The sequence below is a fragment of the Python bivittatus genome, unplaced genomic scaffold, assembly GCF_059951505.1.
Source record: "Python bivittatus isolate LINGU-HERP-01145 unplaced genomic scaffold, Pbiv_v1 ctg000700_np1212, whole genome shotgun sequence".
Taxonomy (NCBI): Eukaryota; Metazoa; Chordata; class Lepidosauria; order Squamata; family Pythonidae; genus Python; species Python bivittatus.
Window position 1 is genome coordinate 84194305 of NW_028277098.1, and position 27962 is coordinate 84222266.

The 27962-nt window shown below is 37.1% G+C and overlaps 1 protein-coding gene across 6 annotated transcripts in view; it reads right to left on the reverse strand.

Annotated features, from left to right (window-relative positions):
* Window positions 1-594: 594 nt before the first annotated feature.
* The window catches only part of ZMYND8 (zinc finger MYND-type containing 8), a 96621-nt gene continuing 69253 nt past the window's right edge, over window positions 595-27962 (reverse strand). For 4 of the 6 annotated variants that reach the window (XM_007425100.4, XM_007425101.4, XM_007425099.4 and 1 more), the window contains 13 exons: window positions 27533-27648; window positions 25783-26264; window positions 22467-22607; window positions 21660-21812; window positions 20816-21313; window positions 15787-16152; window positions 14551-14741; window positions 12887-12967; window positions 10568-10646; window positions 9915-10154; window positions 9654-9811; window positions 8107-8196; window positions 595-1992 (listed from right to left, as the gene is read on the reverse strand). In XM_007425100.4, the coding sequence (XP_007425162.1) occupies window positions 1891-1992; window positions 8107-8196; window positions 9654-9811; window positions 9915-10154; window positions 10568-10646; window positions 12887-12967; window positions 14551-14741; window positions 15787-16152; window positions 20816-21313; window positions 21660-21812; window positions 22467-22607; window positions 25783-26264; window positions 27533-27648 (2697 nt within the window). In that variant the 3' untranslated portion in view covers window positions 595-1890. The remainder of the gene's footprint in view (window positions 1993-8106; window positions 8197-9653; window positions 9812-9914; window positions 10155-10567; window positions 10647-12886; window positions 12968-14550; window positions 14742-15786; window positions 16153-20815; window positions 21314-21659; window positions 21813-22466; window positions 22608-25782; window positions 26265-27532; window positions 27649-27962) is intronic. The other 2 variants (XM_007425102.4, XM_088154426.1) reach the window with 1 other exon arrangement.

Here is a 27962-nt window from a genome sequence, read left to right on the forward strand (position 1 = left end):
TTTGCACCACATGAAATCCAGCCCCAGCAAGAAGCAAAAAGCCCCAGAGCCGCAGTGCACCAGGAAGCTCCTTTTTGCTGTGCAAAGCCTAGCCCCAGCCCAGCAGCGCAGTATTTCTCACTGACCATGTGATATTAGTTGATTCTGAAGCTAACTGTGATGGAATAGACTTATGAAGGCCAGGCTCAGGGAGATAAGCATGTTCTTAGCCCCCAACAGGAGCGTGGGAAGTTCAAGAAGATCAGGCTGGCACCTCCCTAAGGAATTCACTTGTGGCTGGCTGGCTTGGGAACTAAGGTTCAGTCTGGTGAGATTTCTGTCTTGAGGTTGAAGCTAATAAACGCAACAGAACTGTATTTGCATTGTTTCTTGGAGTTCTTTGGGCTGAGCCTGACACTAACTTGGGAATACAAATGGAACAAAGTGAAGCTTTAAAGAGTACATGTAAGTGTTCCAACCTTTCACAAAGAAAATGGTAATCTAGTATGATTATTCTAAAGGTTTGATTTAAAAATAACCTGAAGAACCCAGAAAAAAATGAGAAGCCCCATAGCTTAACATATGCCACCTGTTTAGTCACAAAGAAACACAATAAGCAAAAAAGATATTTAGTTTAATACAAATTTTATACAAAGAAAATGTGAAAAAATACTTCCATATGCTAAAAGCAATTATGCTTCACAAATAAGGCCAGCTAGGCTATCTTTGACACAACTGCAATTCACAAATAGTCTGCTCTTGATTTTTTTTCCTGTTCATTTTGTTTCCTCTAATGTGCATACTAGCTGGAGACTGTACAGACTGCATTCTTTATAAACAATGGGAGAAATCAATTATGACTAAAATGTACAACAAAATGTACTGGAATGATATCATACAATTAATTTGCTCATATACATACATCATCTTGCTTTTGTTCAATGCTTTTGTTTACACAACATACAAAATGATACTACAGTATAAGTGTAACAGACAGTGTTTTCATGGGTTACTTTCTCTCTCATACTGTACTGCTTCATGCTCACATAAAAACATAAAAAATCCCATAATACATGCTCTAGCCCAGCAACAATGTCTTTTGCCCATGTTTCCAAGAGATCTGCCCATTTCTTGTTCTTGTTCCCTTTTTCCAAAGTCCTTCAGAAAAGCTTGTATGGATGTGTATGTGTGTGTAAACCCAATAGGAAGGATATCTCCCAAATCCACTTGTGTCCAGAGTATTTGATCACTGTATTGCCAACTGCTATTAAGGTTCTCGCTTCCTTTTCCTTAGTATTAAGAAAACTTAACTTCCTTTTTGTAAACATTCTCTCTCACATTAAATACGCTACACAAAATTTGCTGTTTAATGTACTTGAGACCCAAAGATTGAAAATTATTTTTTTAAAATTGCCAGCACTAACTTCAGTTGCACACACAGATGGGTAGACATTGTCTTCTTTTCCAAACACAAGCCAAGTACTTCATATCTTCTCTTCTTTAAACCTAAAGTGGAAGAATAATTCCTGCGTGCAACTGTAGTTCCCAGAAGATCATTCCTCTTGATGACATTTGTGGCAAGCCTGATTTAGTCTTTCCTTCACAAATTTCCAACATACGCTAAAGTCAATACAAATATAAAAAAGGGATGGCACTCTTAACGTCATCCACAAATTGTACATAATTTACAACAATATAGATTTACCATGAATTTTACCAGTCCTTCGGCTTTTTAAAGCCAACACTAATGCTTTACATTAATGTAGTGTAGTTAACTGCTTTGTACACATGTACAAAGGTAAAAGTCTGAACCTTTGAGGTTAATCCAATAAACTGTAGGGATTTTTTTTCACATTTCTATTAAAGAGATTATTACTATTCCAACAGTTGCCTGGACTTCTTTGTTAGCAGTTAGACTCTTCGTACTTGGACAGGCATTGTCGTTTGAACGTACTGAACTCCCGTTCTCATTGCCACGGTCCCAGCTGTAGGACTTACTACTACAGGAATGGTCTGCAGATTAAAAGCAAAAGATACGTCATCTCAGAAATGCAGAACTGTGTCATACAAAAAGCCCTAAATAGACTATCATCAAAGAGTGCACAGCACACCACCACTGTAAACTACTTCTGTACTGACACAGAAAGAACTCTGGATACAAGAAAGGGTATTTAATGCTAGTATTTTGTTCCACAATATGCATTCTGAAGCCTGCAAATAAATATTTTTCAATATATTTGCAAGTAATTCATTAACAATACATGACACTGGAGTAGATGTTTAATGTTTTGAAAACATAAATATGCTGACCTTTACTGAACAACAATGCCCTATCCATTATTTAAATAATACTTTAAAACTCAGATCAAACAAAAATAAGTCTTCAGAGAGATCAAAATCAAATGCTATTAATTCACAGGGGATGCTAAACAAATAGTTCTATTGCTTGTCAGGATTGTTTTGTAATTCCAGGAATTGTCTATTGGGAATGCTTTGAAATAAAAAATGCCAACATGTAGGTGGTAAAATCACAATTTCAATGGTGACTTGTGTGCACAATACAGAAAAACTGAGGTAAAAAGCAGGTGTGCAACAGAGGTTATCAACCACAATATTTAAAGGAAATCTGCATCAATAGAGATTCCCATGTTGGGCTCAGTAAGTAATGAAAGAAATACCTAATAGTATTTTCCCCAACCTGGATTTATTCCCATAATCTCTCCAAACATCATGATTTACTATCTAGAGGCTAAGAAGTTGAAGTATATATTTAGAAGAAAACAGGCTGATGAATTGTGTCTTTTTATTCATAAAAACTTTGTATAGTCACAGCAAAAGAATTTAAAATATTCTTGATGGATCACAAAAATGTCATCTTGTTCAGGCACAATATACTAATTCAAAGGATTTTTAAATAGTTTTAACACATTCTGCAGTTAATCTGTGGTTAAACTGTTCTCATTTGTTCATGCTCCCTATTTCTAATAATAGTCATTCACTGAATTAGTGGCCTGCCATTTTATCCATCTGAATAGTTATTAATAATTCCATTCTCTATTAATTTATCAATTTCTTTTAAAAAGGCACAAACTTATTTAGGTTACTGCTCATCACTATACTCTATGATAATAAATGCCATAGATTATATGTTATGTGAAGTGTTACTGGGAGCTATAGTAACTCTATTAAAACATTAAACTTTACTTCATAATAAAGAAGAGCACAGAAAAAGCAATAGTGTAGAAAAGAAAAGGAAAAAAACCCAAGAGAATAATTTTTCTTACACATTTATAACCAAATTAGATTTGAAATAAAATCTTTAATAGCATTTATAAATATGTATTTATGCCTACAGAATTCAAGTGTTACGCATCAGTCTTTATTCAATAGTCTATACTAAAAACTCTAAGTTCTATTAGAACTATCCACTCTGTCAGCACCTCTCAGGCAAATGTGTCTCCCACAGGAGTGCAAAATGCTTCAAAACCAACGCTTTTCTAGCTCAGTGCCCTGTTCTGAAGTTGGAAAAAAGCTGTTGCAACTGTTCTGACCATACTAGAAATGTTTCAAGCTTGGTACACTTTAAGCAAAACTGGATCAGCCTGTTTCAAATTCTGAATCTGAAATATTTACGTATGTCTACTGTTCCCCATTCTTGCTACCTAGAGAACTGGAGTAGTTTCCTTATATATACTATATATAAATGTTAGTTTTTTTTCATTCAGACCTACAAAAGTACGATGGTGGATGAGCCCACCTGTTAAGTTTATTAGCAAACTCAATATGCATTCCATAATTCCAGGAGCATACAACTAAAATTAATTAATACAATAAAACATGTTTAGTATCTATAGAAAAAAAATTCATGAATTTAGGCATGCCATGGAGCATATGGATATCAACATTATGATGACATACATGAGATGTATATGTTGCACATTTGGAACTACCAGTGAGATACATGTTGATGTCTGCCAAGGTCCCTCTACCAAATTATATATTTTTAATTTGCGAGCTCTTAGAAAGTACAGCTCTAGCCTATAATCACACTTGCATTCCTCCTGTTCTTTTCTGTTCCTTCCCTTCCTTAGAAAGCCTCTGGTCACTAAAGAATAACAGCTGGAGGCTGTCACACTGCTTTCCTAGCATACCTGGTCAGCCAGCAAAAAATTTCCTGGTATGGATACAGGTAGTCCTCGGGTTATGACAGCAATTGGGACTGGAATTACTGTCGCTAAGTGATGCAGTCATAAAGTATGGCGTTACATTACTGCGCTGCTTAGTGACAGCAGTTCCGGAATTCACAGTTGCTGACGACACGGGTCGTTAAGCAAGGACCTCATGTGACTGCAACTTCTGACTTCCTGTCAGCTTCCCCACTGACTTTGCTTGTAGGAAGCTGACAGGGGGCACTGGAAATCATAATCACGAGTGTGGCTCGCTATGATGTCATAATTGTGAGTTAGGCGCTGGGATCGTGATCATGTGATTGTGGGAATGCTGCAAAAGCTGGAACTCCAAGGACTGGTCATAACTACCACCTGTTTAGTGCCATTGTTTGAATGGTCACTGAACAAGTGGTTGTAACCGAGGACCACCAGTATTGTGATATGATGAGCCTAATTTCACATGTATCCACAAACCCCAAAAGATTGGGGATTACTACCATATATGATATGGACAATTTTTTTTATTAAGATATGGGCAAATTTATCAGGATAATCCTTTTATTTTAAAGGCATTACCATCCACTTATTTAAGATTATCCTTTGCTAGGTACATTGCAACAAAAGCAGACAATGGAATGAATGTGATACACTATGATGGAAGGATGCTGCAGTTTCAGCACCTCAAGCACGTGAGCTAAACTGCAATTCACAAAGTAAAGGAGAAAGTCCAAAATCAGACCGAGTGTTAAATATGACATTTTATGATTGAAAAATGGTGACCTGATTGTCAAACACGGCCAGCAATGCAAAGCAAAACACATTTCTAAATAAATTGTTTTGACTGAGTTTGCACAACATGCTAGACGAAATATAGCTGGCTAGACTGTGAACTGGTGCATTCCGTATCCCAGTCAGTCTGCTTAGCAACCAGATTAATTCAATAAACCAGTAAGCCTGAATAGGTACTCCTCACTTACCCACCACTCATTCAGCAACCGTTTGAAATTACCATGGGGCTGAAAAAGGAGACTTACAACCACTCCTTAAAATTCTGGTCATCACAATATCCCTGCAGTCATGCGATCACGATTCGGGTGTCTGGCAACTAGTGCACATTTACAATGGTCGCTGCATCATGTGATCACCATTTGCAACCTTCACAACCAGTTTCCGACAAGCAAAGTCAATGGAGAAGCTGGCAGGAAGTTGCAAGTCGCAGTCACATGATGTCATGCTTAATGACCCACAGTGATTTGCTTAACAACCGCAGCCAGAACCGATGTTGTAAGTTGGCATTGTCATGAGATGTTTCACTTAACTACCGTGCCGCTTAGCTACAGAGTTGCCAGTCCCAATTGCATTCAGTAAGTGAGGTCTACCTGTACTGCAAACATAAGAGTTTAGGTAGAAGAATGCTGCATCATATTATCACCTTCCAACTGTAGCATAAAGCAGGACAAATCTCAAGTTGTTAGTACAGGACTTTTCCAATTGTCAGCCCCCCAAAGGTTCCCAAGAGATTTCAATATCTTTCTGGGTTCCTTTGTTGAGCATGAAAATATTTTGAGGGTAGAGAAGTACTGGCTGAAAAGTTAAATGGGGTTGATGCTTATTACCATATGGGTATGGAACAATGACATAATTCAATAATAGGCAATCTCTGGGATGCATGTGGAATCTAGTAGCCTATTTATGCTCTGACAGGGTTGAAATATTTTTTATTTCCAGACGATTGGGGGTTTCAGAGTCTTAAGGCACTTGTTTTGCTCCTTACCTTCAACATCCTCAAAATGCAAAACCTGAAGTCTGACCCTCAAAACTCTGATAATATGACACCACTTTCCACACACTTTCCCTGACCACTACTAGGTAGGGCACAAACCAAACTGTAACTCCGACCTAATATTAAACCAAGAACATCAACTGCCAATGTCAATGAGGAAATTTCCAAATATACTACCTATATCTACATATTTGCTTTTTAAACCACCTATGACCAAAGTTCCTAGGTATACAAAAATCTAGTAACAATTTAAAATATCCAGAACAAAGTCATTTAACAATTGTAAAATTCTATGTACGATCTTAGTGGGTAGTGGGAAACATTGATTATCTTAGTGGGTGGTGGGAATCTTGTAGGAGGAAGCATTCTCTCAAGTGACCTAGGACCAATCCATGTAAGGCTTACAAAATAATATGTAACACTTTGTATTATACCTGGAAAATAATTGACACCCAATGCATCACAGAAAGCTATGGAAGGTTCTGATTCTAAATTCAGAGTCCAAGGAACAGATGTCAACTGTCCCACAACTTTAAACAACTACATTAGACAAGAGTCTTTAGATATGGTGGATGCAGCAAAGTATCATTCCCTTCTGTATAAACTGCTGCAGCACAGACTCTCAAATGAGCTCTATATTGTGCTTTACCAGTGTTATTGTGAGTTGTCTGTCATCAGTGCTCTAGCCATCTTCTTTCCTCCTTTATTCAACAGAGCTCTTCCACAGGCTCACATACCATGAGAAGAACTTCAAAAGGGGAGATGGTACTTACACAGTTGTGTCTACCACTCTAGTGAATTCCCAATTCCAAGACTCAACCAGAATTGTCAGAACTGCCTGCAGAATCTATGCTAAAACACTGTATGGCTCCTTGGAAAACCACTGGATCCAAAAGCCTCTTTGGAAAAGCAAGCTGAATCTGTCCTCCACCCCTATACAGACGGAGAGTGACTCTAAATCCAATCTTATCCAGGTAGTGGTCCATCCATGACAATGGGGCATCACATGGTAATTCACCCATGAAACACTATTCCAGCCAGAATAAAAGACCAAATCAAATGTGACCAGCAATATGCACTGGCTCCAAGATCTAATGTCATAAATGTCACAGCTGCTGTGAACTCCTGAGTCATACCAGACAGTCCAGGGCTGAAGTTGATGTGGAAGTCTCCTAGCATCTAGGATTCTACAAGCCATCTAGACTTACTTGGGTGGCTGAGGCAGCGTATAAATAAATAAGTCAATCAATTAATGAGATGGTTGTTATACAAGCAGAATCCCATGTTTCTCCCTTATTCCCATCTAAGGTATATAATTCAATATAGATCAGGTATCTGGCTGGAATTCTGGCAAAGGTGAGGTCATACCTATAGATCACAACCATAGCTCCCCTCTGTCTACTTCCTCTAACCTGTTTAATTACTGAAACAGGCCCACTTGCCTCATCTGACTAGGTTTGTTATACAAACCAGGTCAGCTCTCTTATCCATGATCAAATCATGAAATGTTTCAAATTTTGCTGTTTATTTACGTGGCACTGAAAAGAAGCAAGGGTAAGTTCTATGTGGAACTGAAACTACTAATTGGGATGATTAAGTTGCCAGGGTAGCTAGAAAAAGATTATCTAACTGCGAAATTCCTTTCCTGTCTAGCGACATACTGACTTTCAACATCTACCTTCTCATTCCCTACCACCATCAAAATAGGCACCCTCTTGACAAAAGCCTTACCACCAGATCCACTACCCACTATTGGCCTCTGATGCATCTTAACCAACTGGCCAACTACAACCAACTTGGCACAAGACAATTTCAGAAGTTTAATGCAATTTGGAAATCCAAAATAAAGTTTTACAAAGGAAGAATTGTCCATATCTGCAATTATGTTTACACAAAACACAACAGCTGAAGAGTAGCATAGCTTTTCCTAAACTACTTTAGAAACGATGATAAACAGCAATACAGAATTTTAAACCAATAAATAAAACTTAATCTTTGATTGTCCTGGATGAAAATGTGTGGTGTAAGAGAAATGGAAATGTATAGCAAAATAAAGCATTTTGCACGGCAAATTGAGTCAAGACCAGTGAATTCATATTGTGGTAACACAGGAGAAAACCCATCCTCCCTCCAAAATAAATAATGAGCTGTTTCAATGCCAAAAGCAGTACTTACAATTGTGGGTTGAGTAGTTGGTATATAGGTAGTGGTCTGCGGTACCTGGACCAACTTTATAGGCTGGCTGCTTGTCACACCTGTTGCTATCTGCAGAGACAGCACAGGTAACCAGAGTGAAAGGTTCAGTTTTTATGTCAATGCCACCTATTTATTAACATGGGTTTGGATCCAGATGTTGCCTTCCCTGAATGGAAGGACTCCCTCTGACTGCTGGAGGAAGATGGGAGATAATTTTTATAGATTTCTCCTCTCTGGTATGTCAAAAGCCCCCTCAAATCTGCTGGGGGCGGGGGGGGGGGAAGAGCTGAGAGATCCTCCTGAGGCATGAGAGATAGGGCTAGGTGTTGCAATAGATGGTGATCAGCTAAAAAATACCTTCTACCCATCTGTTGGTCCTGAGTGAGACTTACAAAATGTTCCCCATTTGTGAAACAAATTCTGGATCTAACCCATAAAAATGTCAGGGCTTGGCTTAAAAAAAAACACCGCTACATCTTAATGAATTCACAGGTTACATTTTTATAAATAAAAGCAAAATTTAAAACATGAAAGTGAGCAATGCATACAGTTTGATGTTTCAAACAGGTATAACAATTATGTGAATGCAATTTGAGATTTTCAAAGCAGAATATTTCATGATAAGAAACCTTATCACAGCAAGCACAGAACAGTTACAAGTAAGGCAAGTGGGTATCATTCCTTGTTAAGATATATAGCATTTTTCAGTGTATTTAATTCTAAATATGCTTCGGTCCCCCCTTTCTTCTTCTTTAGAATGTACCAGACCTATGACTCTTCTTCTCAGAATATATAAAGTATGGAGATTGGACTATATAGCTTTGTAAGAGATACTGACTTCTAGAGGAGTAGCTTATATAAAATGCTATGATAAAATAGTTTCACTTTTTTCAACTGAACCTACTATTGTGCTTTAAGAAAAACAAAACTGAAGGGACATACAGGAATCAACAGAAAGCAGAAATGTACTTGTTAATGAAGTTGTAATTTACTGTAACTGCTAGTATTGCTTTAAAAAGGAAGCCATGATCTATATTTAACCCATACAAGAAAAAGAACGCTAATAGCTATCTCTGTAGAGTTAACAATTCTAGTGTCTAGTATTCTGCAGAAGAGTAAAGATACTGAGTTATATACAAATGTGGGTCACATTTTTAAAATTGAGCTTTCAGCGCTTGACAAGAAAACCGGGATGTGTTATGTGCACATATACACTCCACATTTCAGAATGAGAGAAGACTGACGGATATTTGTGATGAGTCTCAGCAGCTGCTGCACCTCCAAATGGGTGGAGCCAAAGCAAAATCGCATGAAAATTAAGCACTTTCTGGCATGATAAAAAAATTATGGTAGCATGTACAAGACTAGATACATTCTGGATCCTTAAGAACTAACTCTGTAAAGGTGAAGATAAAGGCGTTTTATCAGCCCTCAATAAAATTAAAAAGGAAACAATCATTTATTGCTTTGTACAGCTTGGAAAGTAAACCTAAAGGAAGGAGTGCACCAAGGAGGGAAACACTTACCGTAACACTTTCCTTGCTCTTTTCAACAGCTGCCTCTTTTTCTTTAGGAGCACTAGTAACTTCTGTAGGTGCAGGCTGTGCACTGGAGCCCGGTTGGGTTGATTTGTTTAATGTTTCTGTACTAATTTCACTATCAGTCTCTTGCTGTGTTGCAGTAGCTAAAATAAAACCAAAGAGAATTTAAAAATGAAGTGAGGTTGTGTTCTTTCACAAATAGATTGAAAGATAAATAATGTAACTGTAGAAACAGTAGCCAATTACCCGACTGTGTACAAGACTTCATATGTTCAGGCCAATGAGCTTGTTGGCAAGGATAGTCACAATAGCTGGTATTCCAACAACAGTAAAAGATGGCCTCTTTTTTACAGTTGGCACACCACTGCTTCTTTTTGGTCTCATCCACAGCTTGTTGCTTTTCCAATTCCAGTTGTTTCTTTACTTCGGCAATTAAACGATCTCTTTCTTGCTCTAAGCTTTGTCGCATTTCAGCCATTGTGAGTTCTAGGTAACAGATGAACACATATAATCTAACAATACATATACGGCTGATCTGTAAATAATAATGATAAGCTACCTTAAGCTGAATTAAACATACTCTATTACAATCATGGTAGACAAATTTACACTATAATGTGTATACTTATGTAAGTTTATTTTGTAAGATTTTAAGAACTTCCATGTTTCTTCATTTTTGAAACAACCAACCATTTTTAATTGTGATTCAAGAAATAATTACCAGCCAATTTGGGTAGTTTACTATAATTTATCATGATAATTTACTGTGACGACTGAGCTAGACCACTATAATTGATTATACATGTGAAAAACAGATCAGCACAGATGTTCCATTACATAGTGTGCCATGGACCACAAAAATTAGTGACATTATTGTTTGGAACTGCGTATTTTTATACCCAGATTATGTTTCATTTCTGAGAGCTCTTGCTGATGTAACCACTGAAGCTTTTCAATTTCAATTCTCAAACGACGAATCTGAAATATTAAAAAATAAATAACATCAGGAATGTCAGTCAAAATGGAATGAAATTCTTCTTTCCCCTCTATCCCCCATGCTTGTTACTGAGGGGGACTCTTTAAATCAGATCTGAGTGCACAGGAGAGTGATGGAGGGAGGGAGGGAGACTGTGAAAGGAAATCCAATTGCACTGGATGTAAATCTTTATTTAGAAACTAATCACTTCTATGGAAAGGTATTTCAGTGTTGTTAATTGAAGAGATAAACTTTTTTTTTAATATGATTACAATGAGCACGATTCCTATAAATAATAAACGCCAGTCCTACTCTTCCTCTTGGTGGAATAGAAACAGAGAAGGGCAAATGTATATGAATCAAAAGGTAGAATAAAGCTGTTCCTAGAAATGCCTTCTTGTTTCTCCTGCCTCACAGTAAATACTATCCCTTTCCACTCAAATTTTAAGTAATATATTTACTATACAATCTGATACAATGACACTGAATTAAGTACTTCCAAATGTGAACTGGATCTTGGATAATTTGTGTAATAAACCCAATGAAGAAAACTAGATTTTTCTAGAGGTACTAGAAAAATCTTGGAAAACTGAGTTTGCTATACTTATGACGTAGTGTTATTACACTGCTACTTTTGGCATAGAAGGTCTCAGCCACATGAGGTAAATTCTTTATTTTATTGTGCTTCTCTCTCATGCACATAACACCCAATTATAATTTCAAAAGAGTTGACATAATATCAGAGACCAAAACAAAAGATTTAAAATTGGGGTGTGCAACCTTCGGCCAAGAACCATACTTGGACATTTTATTTATTTCTCAACCTTCTAGGCTGCTCCAACCAGATTACCCTGAATGTCTTACAAGACTTCAATACTTAAGGTAAAAAAAAAAAGGCACACCACCACCAGAATAACACACATACAATCTGTGATATCCCCTGAAAACATGATATCGCTTCTTCAGGAGCAGTGATCAGCCTTCCAGTATACCTCCATGAGCTCTCCTGAAGAGCCAGGTCTTCATGGTCCTCCAAAATGCTATTAAGACAGGACTGCCTGTATGTCTGAAGGTAATTTATTCGGGGGGGGGGGTATTCCCCAAGAAGGGGTGATGTTCACAGTCAGTGTAGCAATCCCTCAACAAGGCCTTCCTTTTGGATTTCACTGGATGGGCACATTCCATACGAAGTAGGGAGTCTTGTAGATTAAGCTATAAAGAGCTTTAAGGGTTGTTACCAACAATTGCAGTAGGAGGCCAGTGTACTAATGCAGTAGAAGCATTATATGCACAAACTAAGCTGAGCTTGTTACTATCCAGGCTGTGGCATTCTGAACTGAACCGTCTGGATGGTTAAGGGCAGCTCCATGTAAAACCAGTTGCAATAGCCCAGTTATGTGTCAAGGCCTGAACTCCCAAGTGAATGGAGCCAGGACAAAAACATACACTGGACCATTCAATTAATATGAATGTTCCTCATATATTTAAATATCTCCCTTTCTGTCACATTAAAAATTACATTGATGACAGTTTTTGGAGAGTCTGGACACCACAAACAAGACTTTTAGGAACTGCAGTGGTTCTCAAGCCATAGATGTATACTCCTGATTTAACACAAAGATTTTAGTTTAAGAGCAAAAGAGATTTTAACTAGAGCTTATATGTAGCTCCAATCAACAGACACTGAGCAGCTTACAAAACCCTATCTTGTAAGGGAGCAAAAAATAATATATCAAAACATACAATAAAAACATAAGAAGAATTACAGTACACTTCATGCCAGAGGAATATCAAACACCAAACACATACCATAGCAAGGTGTACCTCCATTCCTAACGATTCCACCCAAGGCCTTTGGAATAACCAGATTTTAACAGCTTTCCGGACAGTTAGCAGGGAGAGAGCCAGTCTAATCTTGGGGGGAATGCTGTTCCAAAGAAGAGGGGACACCCCTTTAGGGGAGGTACCCAGAGAGAGCTCAGTCTACTAGATCCAATTGAATGGGCAAAAACCACCAGGAGTAGGTGGTCCCAAAGACATCTAGGTCCCAAGCCAAGGTGATATCCAGCACTTTGAATTGTATTTGGAAAGTAACTAGTAATATAGCAGCTCCCACAGTAGGGGTGTTACATAGGAATAATTAGTGGCACACATCACTACTCAAGCCTCTGCCTTCTTGATCAGTTGAAGCTTCTAGGTGGTTTTCAAGGGCAGCCCCATGTAGATGGTAAAAAATACTAACCTCAGCAATTGTGCTTCCAGTAGTATTTTTTGAAAGGTCATTATATATTTCAGTCATTGTTCCTTTTATGGCATCCATCATCTGTTTAAAAGAAAAAATACAGAATTAACATTTCTTGGGGAGAGCTCCTTAATTTTCATTTACACTAGTTATGATGAAAAGGATTAGACTAGTATATAAAATGCATGTTGTAGATTTCATACTATAATTTGCCATACCAGTTACATGCTACTCTCCAGAAACTGAGCCTGTTTTGCCAAAGTTGGCTAATATTATGCAAATACTGAAGAACAATGAATCTATTCCCATCCCCAAGTTTAAAGTTCTGTTTGGGAACTTTTTTTTAAACAGCCATGTCTTTTCACATAAATACTGCAAGAGCTTGCCAAACGCTGATGATTTACTCAATTAGGATCTTCCTCACTTCCAAAGCTTACCACCTGCTTTGATATGACAAACAAAAGTATCAGCTCTCTTCACCTCCAGTGGCTACCTATGTATTATATGGGAAACCACCTGGCATTGCACCTTGACTTCTGTTCAAATAAACCATAGAGAAGAATTGGCAAAAGTAGCCCATCATAATCTCTCTGCTTAGTTTAAGATCTGTATCTGGGTATCATGCCTTTTATAGTGAAGAACCTAGATAACTTGAGGGTTATCATTCACTTTGCATTCTAAAGATTCTGTCCTCAATGCTATAATCTAACCTCTATGGAAGTCAGTTCTGCAATATGACTGAACTAGCTTTGAAATTTCAAACTAGAATGTTCCTGGAAAGGTCATATTCAAAGGAAATTTGACATAATTCTGCTAAGCTCTATGGGGACTAGTTTAAAGCCTCATCATAATATGGTATTTGTATCAGTGGGGTAAGTATGTGCTGACAGAGAAGGTGAGTTGAGTTGAGTGAGTGTGTGCATGTAAGTGAATGAGAGACAGAGGGAATGAAATGGATCTGTGTGCCTGCTCTAGGCAAATGAACTGAGGAAGCAATCCTGCCATGGATGGCTTTGTCCACTGCTGTTATATGGTTATATGGATCTTTGGGCATAAAAGAAATCCTCCATCCATCTTCCAATGTATCTAATGACATGCACACACACACACACACAAATAAATAGCACAAATGGATAAATTTAATAGGGAAGACTAATTAACCTATGCTGTACACATAAATGTAAAGCAAAGACTAATTCAAGTCAAGCTTGACTCCTGGTGACTTTACAGACATGCTCATATAGTTTTTTTCAACTACAATATGGAATCCCCTCTTGTTTGTCTGTTAACTTCCTAGTATAGCCTACACTCCTGCTATCTCCAATCCAAGTACTAAACAGGCCCAACCCTGCTTAGTTTCTCAACCTAAACAAGGTTGGCCAGGTTTTGCAGAAAATATTATTGGTGTTTAACCCACAATATTTTGGCTAATTTTTCCCCTTCTATACTTATCCAAAAAACATAGAACAGGAAAAATTACACATCTTCTGGCTATACATTAGGAGCCAATTTAAAATATTGCTGTAAAGGTTCTTGTGTGTGCTCAAAAGTTAATCTGATCCATGTGAATGGCGAAAATAACAAAGGAATGATCAACACTCTGTGCATGTTAAAAATGCATTAACTTAAATCAAACATTAAATACCACTTTTTAAAAAACTTACTTTACTAGTATATTTAGCAATATCTGCAGCCACATCTGCTGAAGCTGTTGCTATTGGCAAGTCTGTATTAACTGAAGATGAAAGTGTATTTGCTGATCCAGAACTGGTTACTATAGAAACAGGTTGAGTGCTTGTAACCAGGGTGATAGTTGACGTTGAAGTACTCTGAGTAATTTCTTTTTGCTGTACAGCTAGAATACAAAACAAATCTGCAGGTGAATTACTGTATATTTCAGTGCATTTAGAAAATTAAAAACAGGCAACCTCTGAAATAAATATTATTTGGTAGTTCTTCAGCTTAGTTATAAGAGCTATGCTATTTAACCTGTGCATAACGTTGTTAACAGAAAATCCTAAAACAAGACAGTTAGGAACATAAGACATTTTTTAGTGAGTACACATGCTGGTTTTATCAACTGTAAAATGCCCCATAGGCATTTAAAAATTAATAATGCATTATGTTTATTAGGACCAACGAGAACATTATAAAATAATTAGAAAGCTTTGAATGTTAAACCAAGGTGATGGGGGAAAAAAAGAAGTGGTGGTTCCAAAAGCTGCAGTTTTTAAAGTTCTTAAAACAAAATACAGGCAATATTAGGTAGATTTAATTAAATTTATTCTATGATATGCTAAACATATTTCAGTTTATGTGAAAAGCTGCTGGTACAAACACAATGATAACTGGTTCTTCATATATGATATGAACTCAAGCAGTTACTCAGAGGAAGTTCATTTAAAGAGTTCAGTTCACAATCAAAGAAGGAGATAAAGAGATCCAATTTTCTCATTCTCCTGCAATCTCCCCCCCACCCCCCAAATGCTGCTCTGAATGGCTCAGGAATCACATGTCAGGAAAAGACAGTCAGCAAAAATAACCTCCTCGTCCTGCATCAGGGAAGCGTCTGCTGGTTCCAAAAGACTTCCATATATGAGAAGAGATCTCCCTTTACAGGATGGCCTATCTAGATTCAACCTGTCACTAACAACAGTGTTATTACTGTCATAGTCAACTATGTTCTTATATTATTTTGATAATGCTAAATCAACTAGATTAACTAAATCATCAGTGAAAGGATGGGACAATTCATATTCCAACTGAAAGGACTTTTACTACATAGTGGTGGAATTTTTGGTGTAATTCACATTTATGGAAGAATGAGTCATTTGAGGTCCCTGGGCATAGCCACTGTGAACATACTGCAATGAGTAGACATTAGGAAAGGTGAGCAATACCTTTCACCGCCTGTCTTGTCTGGTATCTTGTTCCTTGGGAAGACTGGGGCTGCTGCTGCTGATTCTGCTGCTGCTGCTGCTGCCTTTGCACCTTCTGCATATGCCATTTCTGGGAAGAAGTCTGAAATTTGTTTGAAGAATTCCATACCACTCGCTGCACAGCTGGGACAGTTTCCTTTGGTAGGAGAGGTCTCTGCTTTTTTACTGGACTTCCAGTAGCTGCAGCTGGAGTGCTGACAGCAGAAACAGCACTTGTTGTAGCTGTGACGCCGGCTGGGGGCGTTTGGGATGCTGATCGAGTAAGCACCTGAGTTTCAGCTGGAGGCTGACTGTTCACACTTGAAGGAACCGGGGTTTTAGCTGCAGCTAAGCAGGTAAAAAACAATAAAGACTTATTGGCAATTCAATGTTATAGGGGAGTATGATATAACCTAGATTTCCAAGCATTTGATTCTTTGTTATTAAGTGAAAATCTACTGTTTTCAACTAGTGGATTTAGAAAGAAATTTACAAGTGTTTGCAAAAGCATTGTTTCACCTGCAAGTATGATTAAATGGAAGTAAATAGCTGTAATATAGTTTGCTTAGACAGTTTAAACTTTTTGTTTTGGCATTTCAGTAATCTCCTGTCAACCATTTGTATCATAACATGTCCTGTTTTTGATGTTCTTTGTCACTGATTTACATCCATCCATGATATCAAAGCCTGAAATTTTCTTCAGATTTTGAAACAGTAAAACTGAAATCTAGGCATTCTCAATTTTTGCCTTCTTAAGATAGTAAGTTTCAGGAAATAACTACCAAACGAAACATTAAACTTCTTAGAGGATACATATTTCACCAGTGCAAACATCTAACATGGTGACACTAACAGGGACATAGCCACCTTAGTAATTTCAAAGCTATTACATTCTTATTTACCCTCAGAGTGACCATAATGACAACACTGAGACTACTTATTTTGATCAAGATGCAGATAAGCAGGATTTTTAGAGAAATTTAAAGATACCTAAGTGGCATGTAACTGTTTAACAATGTTAAGGCAATGGTCCGCTTGAGATGCAATATTCTTAATTTAAGAGCAATAGTTTGGTTTACAGAGAATGAACTGGCCTACTTCTACTTCCTTAGATTTTTATGGTATGCAATTTATAAAATGAAATCTATACTTCCACGACTCTAACTAGTGAGTAATTATTATAGATTTTTCCTTACTAGTGATTAAATCAGTTTGATATAAATCAATCCACCTTGGTTAAATTAAAAAAAAAAAAAAGTAACCTCCAGGTATTAGGATTAGAAATCTCAGAATGTCCTGCTAGCATATGCCAAATGCATATCACAAACAAGCTGGTACTTTGCTAAAGTAGCAAGGTGACAAAGTTTTCTAGTTAATGTTACAAAAATGTATTCTGGGTGATTACCTAGGTATTTGGGATTGCATGAATTGACCCTATGGGCTCTCTCACCAACCTCCAAGCAAATAGATTTCTCTCTCGCAATCTTGTTTAAATACATGCAATTAGTTAAGACAATCAGATGCTTAGAAAATCCCATTCTACTCATCCTTAGAAGATCCCATTCTACTAATCCCCCCCCTTCCAATTCTTTATAAAACTGCTTAGAGTTTTTTCATTATAAAGGTTAAATCTCAGCGTTGTTATACTGAAACTGGAGTAATTGCCACTTTAATTTAAACTATCTTCCTATGCAGAACATTGCTTACCTTATTTTAACATACTGCATAGAATTAAATGTCTGGTAAATTCCAGGGCCAGCTCAACACATTTGCTTCTTGAGACAAAGAATAAAATGGTGCTCACTCCACATCCAAAAAAATAGACTGGCAGTTGACTCATATTCCACATTGAAAGTGGAAGCGCTCAGTTCTGCCATATTTGAAGCTGTCTGCTTTCCTCTGCCTAATGATAAGGTTGGTCCTGATGTATTCTTTGATTATGGCACTACGTGTATTATATAGATTTTCAGGGTTCAGAAATAAAAGGTCACTTATTGGATTTTATTGCCCTTTCAGCTGACTTTAAGCAACTTTATTAGGTGAAATATTAATCAACAGCAAACTTGAGGGAATAGTTCATAAAGAATGCTCAGTGCAGATTTTCAATTTCATTGCTTTTAAGTATATAAAAATGCAGCCAGTTTGTAAGCAAGTAGAAGATATAGTACTTCTGAACTAAACAGTTGGTCTAATCTGAACTGACATTTGTGGCTATGGTGGGTTCAAATAAGAACTCAGTCTGAATCAATTTGTATGTTCACTTATTTTAGGGGTAGCACTGCTATGTTTCTTTAGGTGTCCTTCTCTGTACCTCTCATGTATTGTGCCAATTTGTGCCTGTATCAAAAGAAATGCTATGTTGTATTTCTAAGAATGTGTTTATAATGTTTTGACATCATGAAGGATACACTGTGCTTGCAATAATTTTCCTTAATGATTATAAAGCAATTATTTATTTGGGATCTTTTGTGTGCATGCTCAAACTGTCTTTGATTAGTTTATTATGTACAATCTATACAACTTTGTGGCTCCTGCTCTTGCCACTTTTGGGCAAGAGACCAGTAATCTGCTAGCTTTGAACTAATAAAATGATTATTTGGACCGTCTCCAGTTTGTTGGTTTTCTAAATAATTTTTTTTTTTGCCATGACAATGGCAAATGGATAAGTATGGGGATTTTTTTTTACCGGAATCCAAACTGACCTAAGTCCCGCCTCTATGTTGCAATATTGTGCAACTGATGTAAATTATTTTCTTTACCCTTCATTTCAATCTCTGTGTTTTGGGTTTAATGACTCCAGCTTCTTCTCGTTCTGAGAAATGAGCCAGTCTCTTATTCGAATAACAGCCTAAACAAGCCACAAGAGGAACAGTTAGTAGTTTTTTAATCAGGTCCATTTGTTGGACAGTACACCACAGTTAAGTTTTCCGTCCCAATTCACTCAATCGGCCTAAACTATTTCCCTTTCCACATTATTCCTCTCTCTCACGGTTGTCTTTTCTTCCCCCTATATAGGCAGTCCTTGGTTAACGACAGTAACTGGAACCAGAATTTCCATTGCTAAGTGATGTGGTTGTAAAGTGCAACATCATGTGACCACATCGCTTAGTGACAGTAATCCTTGCAGTCCCCATTGCTGTTGTTAAGTGAGGACTGCGGGTCATTAAGTAAGGACCTCTCCATAATCTCCTGCTGGCTTCCAACAAGCAAAGTCAGCGGGGAAGCTGGCAGGAAGTTGCAAGTCCCAGATGACTCACAAGCAGGCCAGTAGGCAGGTAAGTGGCTGCTGCTGGTTGGGGAGGGTGTGTAGGTGGCCAGTGAGGCATGGGAGGGGATGGCTGCTGCCAGTTGGGGGAGGGTGTGGGTGCATGGGTGCTGTCAAGACACAGAGTGAGAGCAAAAGGGCTGGGGGAGGGTGGGGGAAAGTGTGCAGCACGAGCACAGTGGGGCTAGGGTAAGGTATGTGGGTGGCTGGAGAGGCGCAGGAGGGCTAGGAATGGATGTTGCTGGGTGGGGGAGGGTGCATAAGTGTGTGCGTGTGGCCAGCAAGGCATGGCGTGAGTGTAAAGGGGCTGAGGGAGAGTGTGCAAGTGGCTGGTGAAGTGCAATGGGGCTGTGTGTGTGGGTACTGTGATGGAATGGTTTGATGAAGGCCGCGCTCGGGGAGATATGCATTTCCTTAGCCCCCAGCAGGAGCGTGGGAAGGTTAAGAAGATGAGACTGGCACCACCCTAAGGAATTCACGGTGTTTTGGCTTGCTGGCTTGGGAAGTTTAGAGTCAGTCTGGGGAGATTCTGTCTTGGAGGTGAAGCTAATAAATGCAACAGAACTGTATCTGTACTGTCTCGTGGAGTTCTTTGGGCTGAACCTACAGATACAGTTCTGTTGAATACAGATACAGTTCTGTTGCATTTATTAGCTTCACCTCCAAGACAGAATCTCCCCAGACTAAATCTAAACTTCTCAAGCCAGCCAGCCAAAACACCGTGAATTCCTTAGGGTGGTGCCAGTCTCATCTTCTTAACCTTCCCACGCTCCTGCTGGGGGCTAAGGAAATGCATATCTCCCCGAGCGCGGCCTTCATCAAACCATTCCATCACAGGTACTTGGTGAGGTGTGGCGTGAGCACAGTAGGGCTGGGGAAGAGTGCGCAAAGGTGCAAGCGGCCCCACAGCCACAGCACTTCCCTGCACGTGGCTGGGATGGTAAGCCCAGTGGAGGGGAGGCAGGCGAAGACGACAGTCAGCTTTGGGGGGGGGGACAGTCATAAATGTGGACTGGCTCGCATTTTTATCACGTGACTGTGGGGGTGTTGTGACGGTCGTAATTTGAAAAACTGGTCCATTTTTTCCAGCACCATCATAACTTTGAACAGTGGCTGAAGGAATGGATGTTAAGTGAGGACTACGTGTACTGACATGCACTGCAATAGTATTTTTTAAATTCCTCAAGTCTTTTTTCCTGTATACAGGGTGGTCATTAAGCGAGTCACCACATGATCAAACCTGATTTTATGACCATTTTTACAATGGTTGTTAAGCGAATCACTGTAGTTGTTAAACAAATCCAGCTTCTTCAGTGGATGTTTTTGCTGGAATTCACTTAACAATGATTCGCTTAATGACCACAGTGATTTGCTTAATGACTGTCGTAAAAAGGTTGCAAATTGTTATCATGTGACCGTGGGGGGGTTGCAACAGTCGTATGAGTACAAGTTGCAAAGCAGTTTTTCAGAGGTCATTGTAACTTCGAACCATTGTTAAATGAACAGTCATTAACCGAGGACTACCTGTATGTAACATTTTCTCTTATGTAAAAATCACATAGTTTTGGCTACAGAAATGTGGAAAAACATAACAAGCAATAGCTCCACTTTTAAATGAAATAAATTGTTTCATTTGCAGTCTAGAAATGCAAAAATCTTTCAATAAGAATTTTAGGGACAGCTCTGAAAGTGGTATTCAATATTTTCATGATCAAGACATTTGACAAAAATGTTAAAATATCCTACCTTCTTGTTTAGGAGGTGATTCCTTGGCTTCTTTTTTGTTTTTTCGTCCTTCACGGCCACACTGGTCTTCACCTAGGTCAATAACTAGCTCGTTTTCTGAATCAGAGTCTAGACCAAGATGCACTGTTGGTGAGTCTGTCTCTTCCTTAGTTTTCAGTTTCTCCTTTGTAGGATGTGACAAACTTTTCCCCTTTTCTGAAAGCTCTTTATCAGAGTCTATATTTGCCTTCTCTTTGGCAGGGCTATTTATTTTCTCCACTTCTGAGCTTGTACTTTTAATTTCCTCTTTTTCTTCTGTTGGAGTTGGAGGTTTTAGTTTTTTTTTCACAGCTAAAGATTCTTTGTCACTTCTTATACCTTCCTTTTCTTCTTCTTCCTGATCATTTTTGGACTTCTGTTCATCATCACTGATATATTCACTATCACTGGAGTCTGACTTTTCAGAATCCTCTGAGTCACTATGCTCTACTGCTACATCTTCAGATATTTCATTGATTCCTAATCATAAAAAATAAGCAATCTTTTTACCCCATTTCTTTCTGAAATAGCTTATATTTTAAAAAAATAAAGCCACATGAATCAGTGAACATGCATATAACAGATCTAATCATAGCAGCCCACTGATTATAAATCTTACAAAAATCCTGTGGAAAAAATCCTTCATATTTTAATACTGTATGAAAGTAGCATTTGCTTGTTCAAAGATCAGAGCATGAAGGGCTCTGAATCCTGCTTCTTTGGATATAGGGCTAATACTCCACCATCACATTATATATATGAAGTATTGACAAAAAGAATGTATTCAGTGCCTACACAATCAATCATATCATATGCACATGCATACCTAGCTGTGCTTTACAACTCTCTATTGTTTTGTCAAGATTAAGCTGGAATCTGCTGCGAATTTGTCGTTTTGGTGAAATCAGTGGCACAGGAGTAGACTGCTGCTGGACTGATTCACTCAACTCTTTCAGATCCATCTCAGCTTTACTACGATCTAGAATATTAAGTTAAAAATATTTCCATTAAGTAATTAAGTTTAAACAAACACAAACTAATTTAATTACATTCCACATTCATTAACTATTATTAATGATTAATACTGCAAATATTGGAAGTATGGTTGTAAACTTCAATAGCTTATTGTAGGACAGGACAGAAGTAGATATGAATTATGCAGTTAGTTATGTATAAGATTGTGACCAATCAGCACAATTCACTCTGAACTCTTCTTATGCTAGTGAGTAAATACTGAATAAGGGCACAAACAATTGTTGGTTAAGTTGATATGAAAGCTTCATATGCTACCATGTATAAGGTCAGTACTCTTACAAAAAACAGCCATCATATTTAGATAAAACCAATCAAATTTTTTTCAGTGGCATTTATTGAAGTTAGACTGAAAGCCAATGGAAAAGCTTAAACTGATATATTAATCCAAAATTCAGTAACAGCAGTTGCAAACAGGTATACTCTCCACTCCAATCATCACTATCATATGTAAACCTCTTATTCCATTATGCATGAACAATTCTTGAAGTTATAACATTTTTTAAAAAAAAAAAAACACTGAATTTCAGAAATTTGATCTCATACATATAAATGCATTCACTGATAAATGTGAAAGTTATTCATGGCAATTTTAGCTTACCAAGATTAAGATTAAGAATGCTTCCTGGAGTAGATGTTCTTTCTTGCTTTGGAGCTGTAGGAGTTGATGGTTGAGGAGAGAAAGGTTTGGGGCTACCAGATAAGCTGCCAGTTTGGCCCGTCCTTGTTGGTGCTGGAGAAGCTGAAAAAGAATGTAATTGACATAAAGTAAATTTCAAATATAAGCTGAGATCTAAAAAACTAATTTAGGTATAGCTAAGGGTCAAGTCCCTCTGTGTAACCTTTGCTTCCCCTTACCTTTTGAACAATAACCCCCCGCACAGTATCACAAATTGCTTTTGAAACTGAGAGCACTTTCCCATGTGGCAAAAGGGCAACAAGGTACCTATGCAAAATTAATAAAAAAAATAAGGGTCATGCAAAAATAGTTCTTTTGTGTGCTGGCCATGGAGTCAAAACTAAATGCTGTAGTATCTATTCACAGAAACAGGTCCTCAATGAGGGCACCATGCTGAAAGAAAGAGTAAAAAATGTATGAAAGTAGTGAGAAACCACTCTCTCTTATCACCTTATGAAATTCATTTAACCAATATTCAGTGGAAACTGCACATAGGTAAAATACTTACACAAATCACTAACTAGAAGAATTTTATGAAATATGAATTTGCCAACTCTTTCATTTTAGGATAGGAATATTTAGTTTTAGAATTCTTCCTTTTTTTCCTACCTATTTAAATTTCTAATTTCTTGTACTAAATTTCGTATCTACTAGATTCTTAAATTGTGTTTATCATTAAAGCATGGTTAATTCTTCTCAAAATAATTCAAAGCAAAATGTAGCCTCTCTTCAGGTTAGAGCTTGTTATAGTTAAAGACTCCCTTGAGGCAAGCTTAGTTCCTGATGATTGCTGCTCTATGCCTATGTAGTTTCTTTGGCAGCAAGAAGTGGTTTGTCACTGCTATTTTCAACTTCTAATCTAGCCTATAGTCCTAGCATTTCCTGATGGTCTTTCATGCAAGTGGCATCTAAGGTCAGATCATGCTTAGCTTTTGGGGGATCACCCAAGAACATTTATATGCTGCCACTTAATTACTCATTAACCAAGACAACTCAGATGTAATGACTGGCAAAAAAAACCATATTCTGTCTTTTTTGGAATCAAGCTAAGCAAGAGAAGCCTAGGTTAATATTTATGTTATAAAATACATTTCAATATGCTGTTTAGCCTTTATATGTAGTGCCATGATGAATCTTTTGTTTTTCACATCACTTCTTTTAATGCAACCTCAGGTGGTCAGAACAAACTGGACTGTAGCTAAATAAAGGTCAACATGAAAGAAGGAAAAAGGTATCAACAGAGATCAGGAGAATGATCAGGTTTGTATCATCATCATCATCATCATCATCATCATCTATCTGAGGGCAACAGGTGAGAAAGAACAAACTAATAAGAACTGCTCATGAGCAAAAGCCATGGAGCATAAAATGACAGACAGAAAATAAATCCTGTTTGTAGGAAGTTGTTGATCTTTTTTTTTTTTCCGAGAGAGAACATACACTACAAGCCCTTATAACGTATTCAGAAATAAGTATATATTTCTAATAATTTTCCTTTCTTTCCATAGAATATCAATGAAATACAAATGAAATGAGAGCAGAAATTCAAAATCAGGTGAGATGTACAATACTCTTAAGATTTTTATGACTAGTTTGTATGTATATGTATAAATGTAACAAGAATATCCCAAACATACTAAAGTACAATCTAGAACATCAATGTCACTGTTCAATCAAATAAGGCACAATTTATTTTGTTCAATCTCATTAAAACAGTATCTTTATACACCAAGCATGTGTATCAAATAAAAATAAATTCTTCTCAAATGTTTAAAATGTACTTTCCATAAATGAACTGCTAAATAACAGAACCACAATAATTCTCTAAGAAAAATATCAAGTTCAAAGATATCCAGATTGAATCCAAATGAAGCAACATTTATTTCTTTGCTCTATATCATAAACAGATGCACATCAATATTTAGGTGGCATTCAGATATTATTTAAATTGCCATTTACCCAAGGAAACCAGTGCAGATTAGTATGTTAAGGATAATGTTTGGCCTAGAATAGCTGAGCCTTCCAAATGGATTATAATAATTATAGATGGCTTATAGTAGCTACAGACTATTCTGCTTAATGCTAACATTTGGCAAGCACCGATTTTAAGAGAAAGCAAATTCTGAGTTCGTTCAAGGTCAATCTCATTTACCTGTGGCCCAAATTTCCAAAAATATAAAGATGCTCATATAAGAAAACCTACACAACATTTTTAAATGGGAATTTTTTTCAACAGAAAGTGAAACAAATATGTTGGAGCCTAGCCCCCCCAAAAACAAACCTATTGAGAAAAATAATCCTAAGACTAAATTCTGCCATGAAAAATATAGAGGACATTCATGAATAATACATTAACATCAAATGTAATATGAATTTTATTGTATAATGGAGTGCTGCTGACATAAATATCCCTGAAACAATAAATGAACTTAATTAATTTTGTTCTATATTATCTTCTTTGGCAATATTTTTGCACTTGACTGTTAAGTCAAACCTTGCTTCTGAAAGGTAAGTAGTTAAAGCTATATATCAGGAAAGATATACAAAAAACCCTGAAAGAACGGCAAGAAATACTTTGAAATCTAGTCCCTATTATTCTGTATTTCTTACCAATTCAGTATTCTCTGAACTCTGATTCTGTTTCATTATAATTTAGCAGCTGAGAACAACCAGAAAATAATTTGTATTTTGGAATACTAAATTCTTTTAAATTAGGGGTGTGATCCACAATGATGTAATATGATATAAATCTGCAGGGTGCTAAGCAGACACCTTGCTGACAAATTGTTAAGAGTGCATAGAATATTAATGGGAGTACAGAGTCCAATTAACCCTGAAGACTACAAAATATTTTTCTACCTACTGGTTCCTATTGATCCAAATATCCATTACTATGCTCCTCCTTTTGCATGAAGCCCATCTAGTGTGATATCTTTTGTTCAATTACTCATGGCACTTTCCTACTTTATAATTTAAATTCTTCCCAAGTGACTGACCTATCAGAGTTTACCCTGTTATTAGTGTGGGTGACAACCTTTCTGCCTCTAACCTAGTCTTATAATTGGTCCCAAGAACATTGGATAGAAGCTTAGGAATAGTGCTGCACCTGAGCCCAGTGACATATCCTACTTAAGTATTAAACACACTTCCCTTCCAGTTTTATGAATTTCCATGTACTCCTTGATGTTAAAACTTGACTACACCAATTGACGTAGCATCTTTGTTTCTGCCCCCTTACCTGTACTTTTATCAATAAAGTCCATGGACTCTTCACTTGCACTAAAGTGACTGGAGGTTGCTTTTTTCTCTCCATCCTGTTCAACATCAGATCCAGTGTGTACAGATGAATTTGTACTCATTGGTGAACGTGGCATGTCTGTTAGGGAAATCCTTCGGCCAGTACTGCTACTTAGCATAGGTTTGCTCATTAAAATCTTGGGTGATGCTGTCATATCAAAGTTAAGTTTGATTTTCTCTTGTTTATCAGTCTTAGCAGTTCCAGCCCCAGGATTTGAAGGGTCTAACAACATTTGGTATTGATTGTTGGGAGTATATGGTGTCCGGAAAGGTGCATAATTAAATACTCCAAACTTTCTACGAATGTTCTCCACATAAACCTCCATCTCTTGCATTGCACTGTTGAATATGCTTTTAGTCTTTTTCACGGAAAAAGGAATTTCTTTAGACATGAGGTAGCAATTATTTACTGGAACCCAGGCCCTGCAAATAAGACAGTAAAACAAACCATATAAATGGCTCCTAATTTTTATTTGAATTCTAAACATTGTTGAAAGCAATTCTTACTCATTTCAAAGGGTGTCTGATGCATGCTTCAGGTGGAGTCTTTATTTAGCACCTATTTGTAAATTGAAAGGTCTATTTAATCAGTCCACTGCAAAAATTAATAGTTCCAGAAATAGAACTTTCAAAACAATTAATTATAAAATCTGATTAAGAAAATTCAACATCCAATTTGCAAGTACCAGGTAATGTTCAAAAGAAGACTATATACAGCAATTCAAATTTCTTAAACTGAATGCGATACAATGACAAAGAAATAAAAATCAACTTCAGATACTCTCTTGTTGTACAGTAAATCATTTTGCAATACAACAAGGAAGTTGGATGGCATACAAATTTAATAAATAAATAAAATAAATAAATATTATGCTTACATTATCATTTAGTACACTCTACATATGTGGTGATTCATTAGGACCAAGCTGGTGAACCAAACAGTATTAGTATATATCAATAATTCCTTCTACTGTTACATTTGGTGGCTTCATGTTGGCCAACAGGAAGTGAAAGAAGGTTGCCCAAAATATAGACATTCCTACATGCTTGAGGATACTCCTTAAAATCCAGGAAAAAAATTACTTTCTTCCTAAAATGAAAGTCAATATTCTAACTTATGAGGTCTGTGTACACATAAAGTTTCCTGTTAAGTAAAGAACACCAGAAATACTTGGAAATCCTATAATACATCCCAGAAATGATAGCAGTGAACAAAGAGGCTTCTTCTGTCACTGGGACAAATATAAATCTTCCAAACGATGTGGGATAAGTCCTTCCCTCATGATTTACAGAGGTTTAGGGCAATTATACAGCCAGCCCTGAAAATTCCTTCTTTCTACAGCACTACAGCACTCAAGTTAATGGTCCACCATGACCATTTCTCAACAAAAGTTCCTTCTTCTACTAATCCTAACTACTAACTACAATGAATTTCATAATTCATTATTCTCTCAAGTTTAGTAACGTGTAAACACTGGCTACCAAAATTAGCTAGATGTATCCCTTCAGTGGACAAAATTAGGTATCTTTTTAGATTTTTTAAAATGAGTTACCCCAAACTTGCTTCTTACATTCTGTATAAAAATCACTATTTGCAGAATATTAACATTTTAACTAATGCAGCTGCCTCCTAATCATTCGTCAAAAAGTAGTTACTTGAACTATTCCATCATCTTTTGATTAATTCCCACCTGTCATGTTGACCAAAGAAACGAGCATCAACTTGACCATCTTTATCCCTCAGTGCTTTAGCCGGCCAGAATGGGAAACCCTTGAGTTTAGCCCAAACCAATGGGTGTGGATTGCTCTAGAGGAAAGTGCATAGTGACCACATAGTGAGAAAACTATTTTAAGCCAAGCATTATTTTCTAATTGCTGACATACAAGACAATAGTTATTTATATGATGGGGATTGTAAAAATGTCTCAAATTTACAACTCTAAATGAAGGAAGTCATTCTGTGTCCAGGCTACTGTATAGCTTGACAGTTCTCCCTTCATATTAAAACTATTTTTTGTCTTCTTTTAAAACCACTGTTCTCTCTATAGTAACTAGTATGGTAGTGAACTTTTTGAACTACGTCTCATTCTGATTGTTCAAAGTGATCAAAACAATAATTCA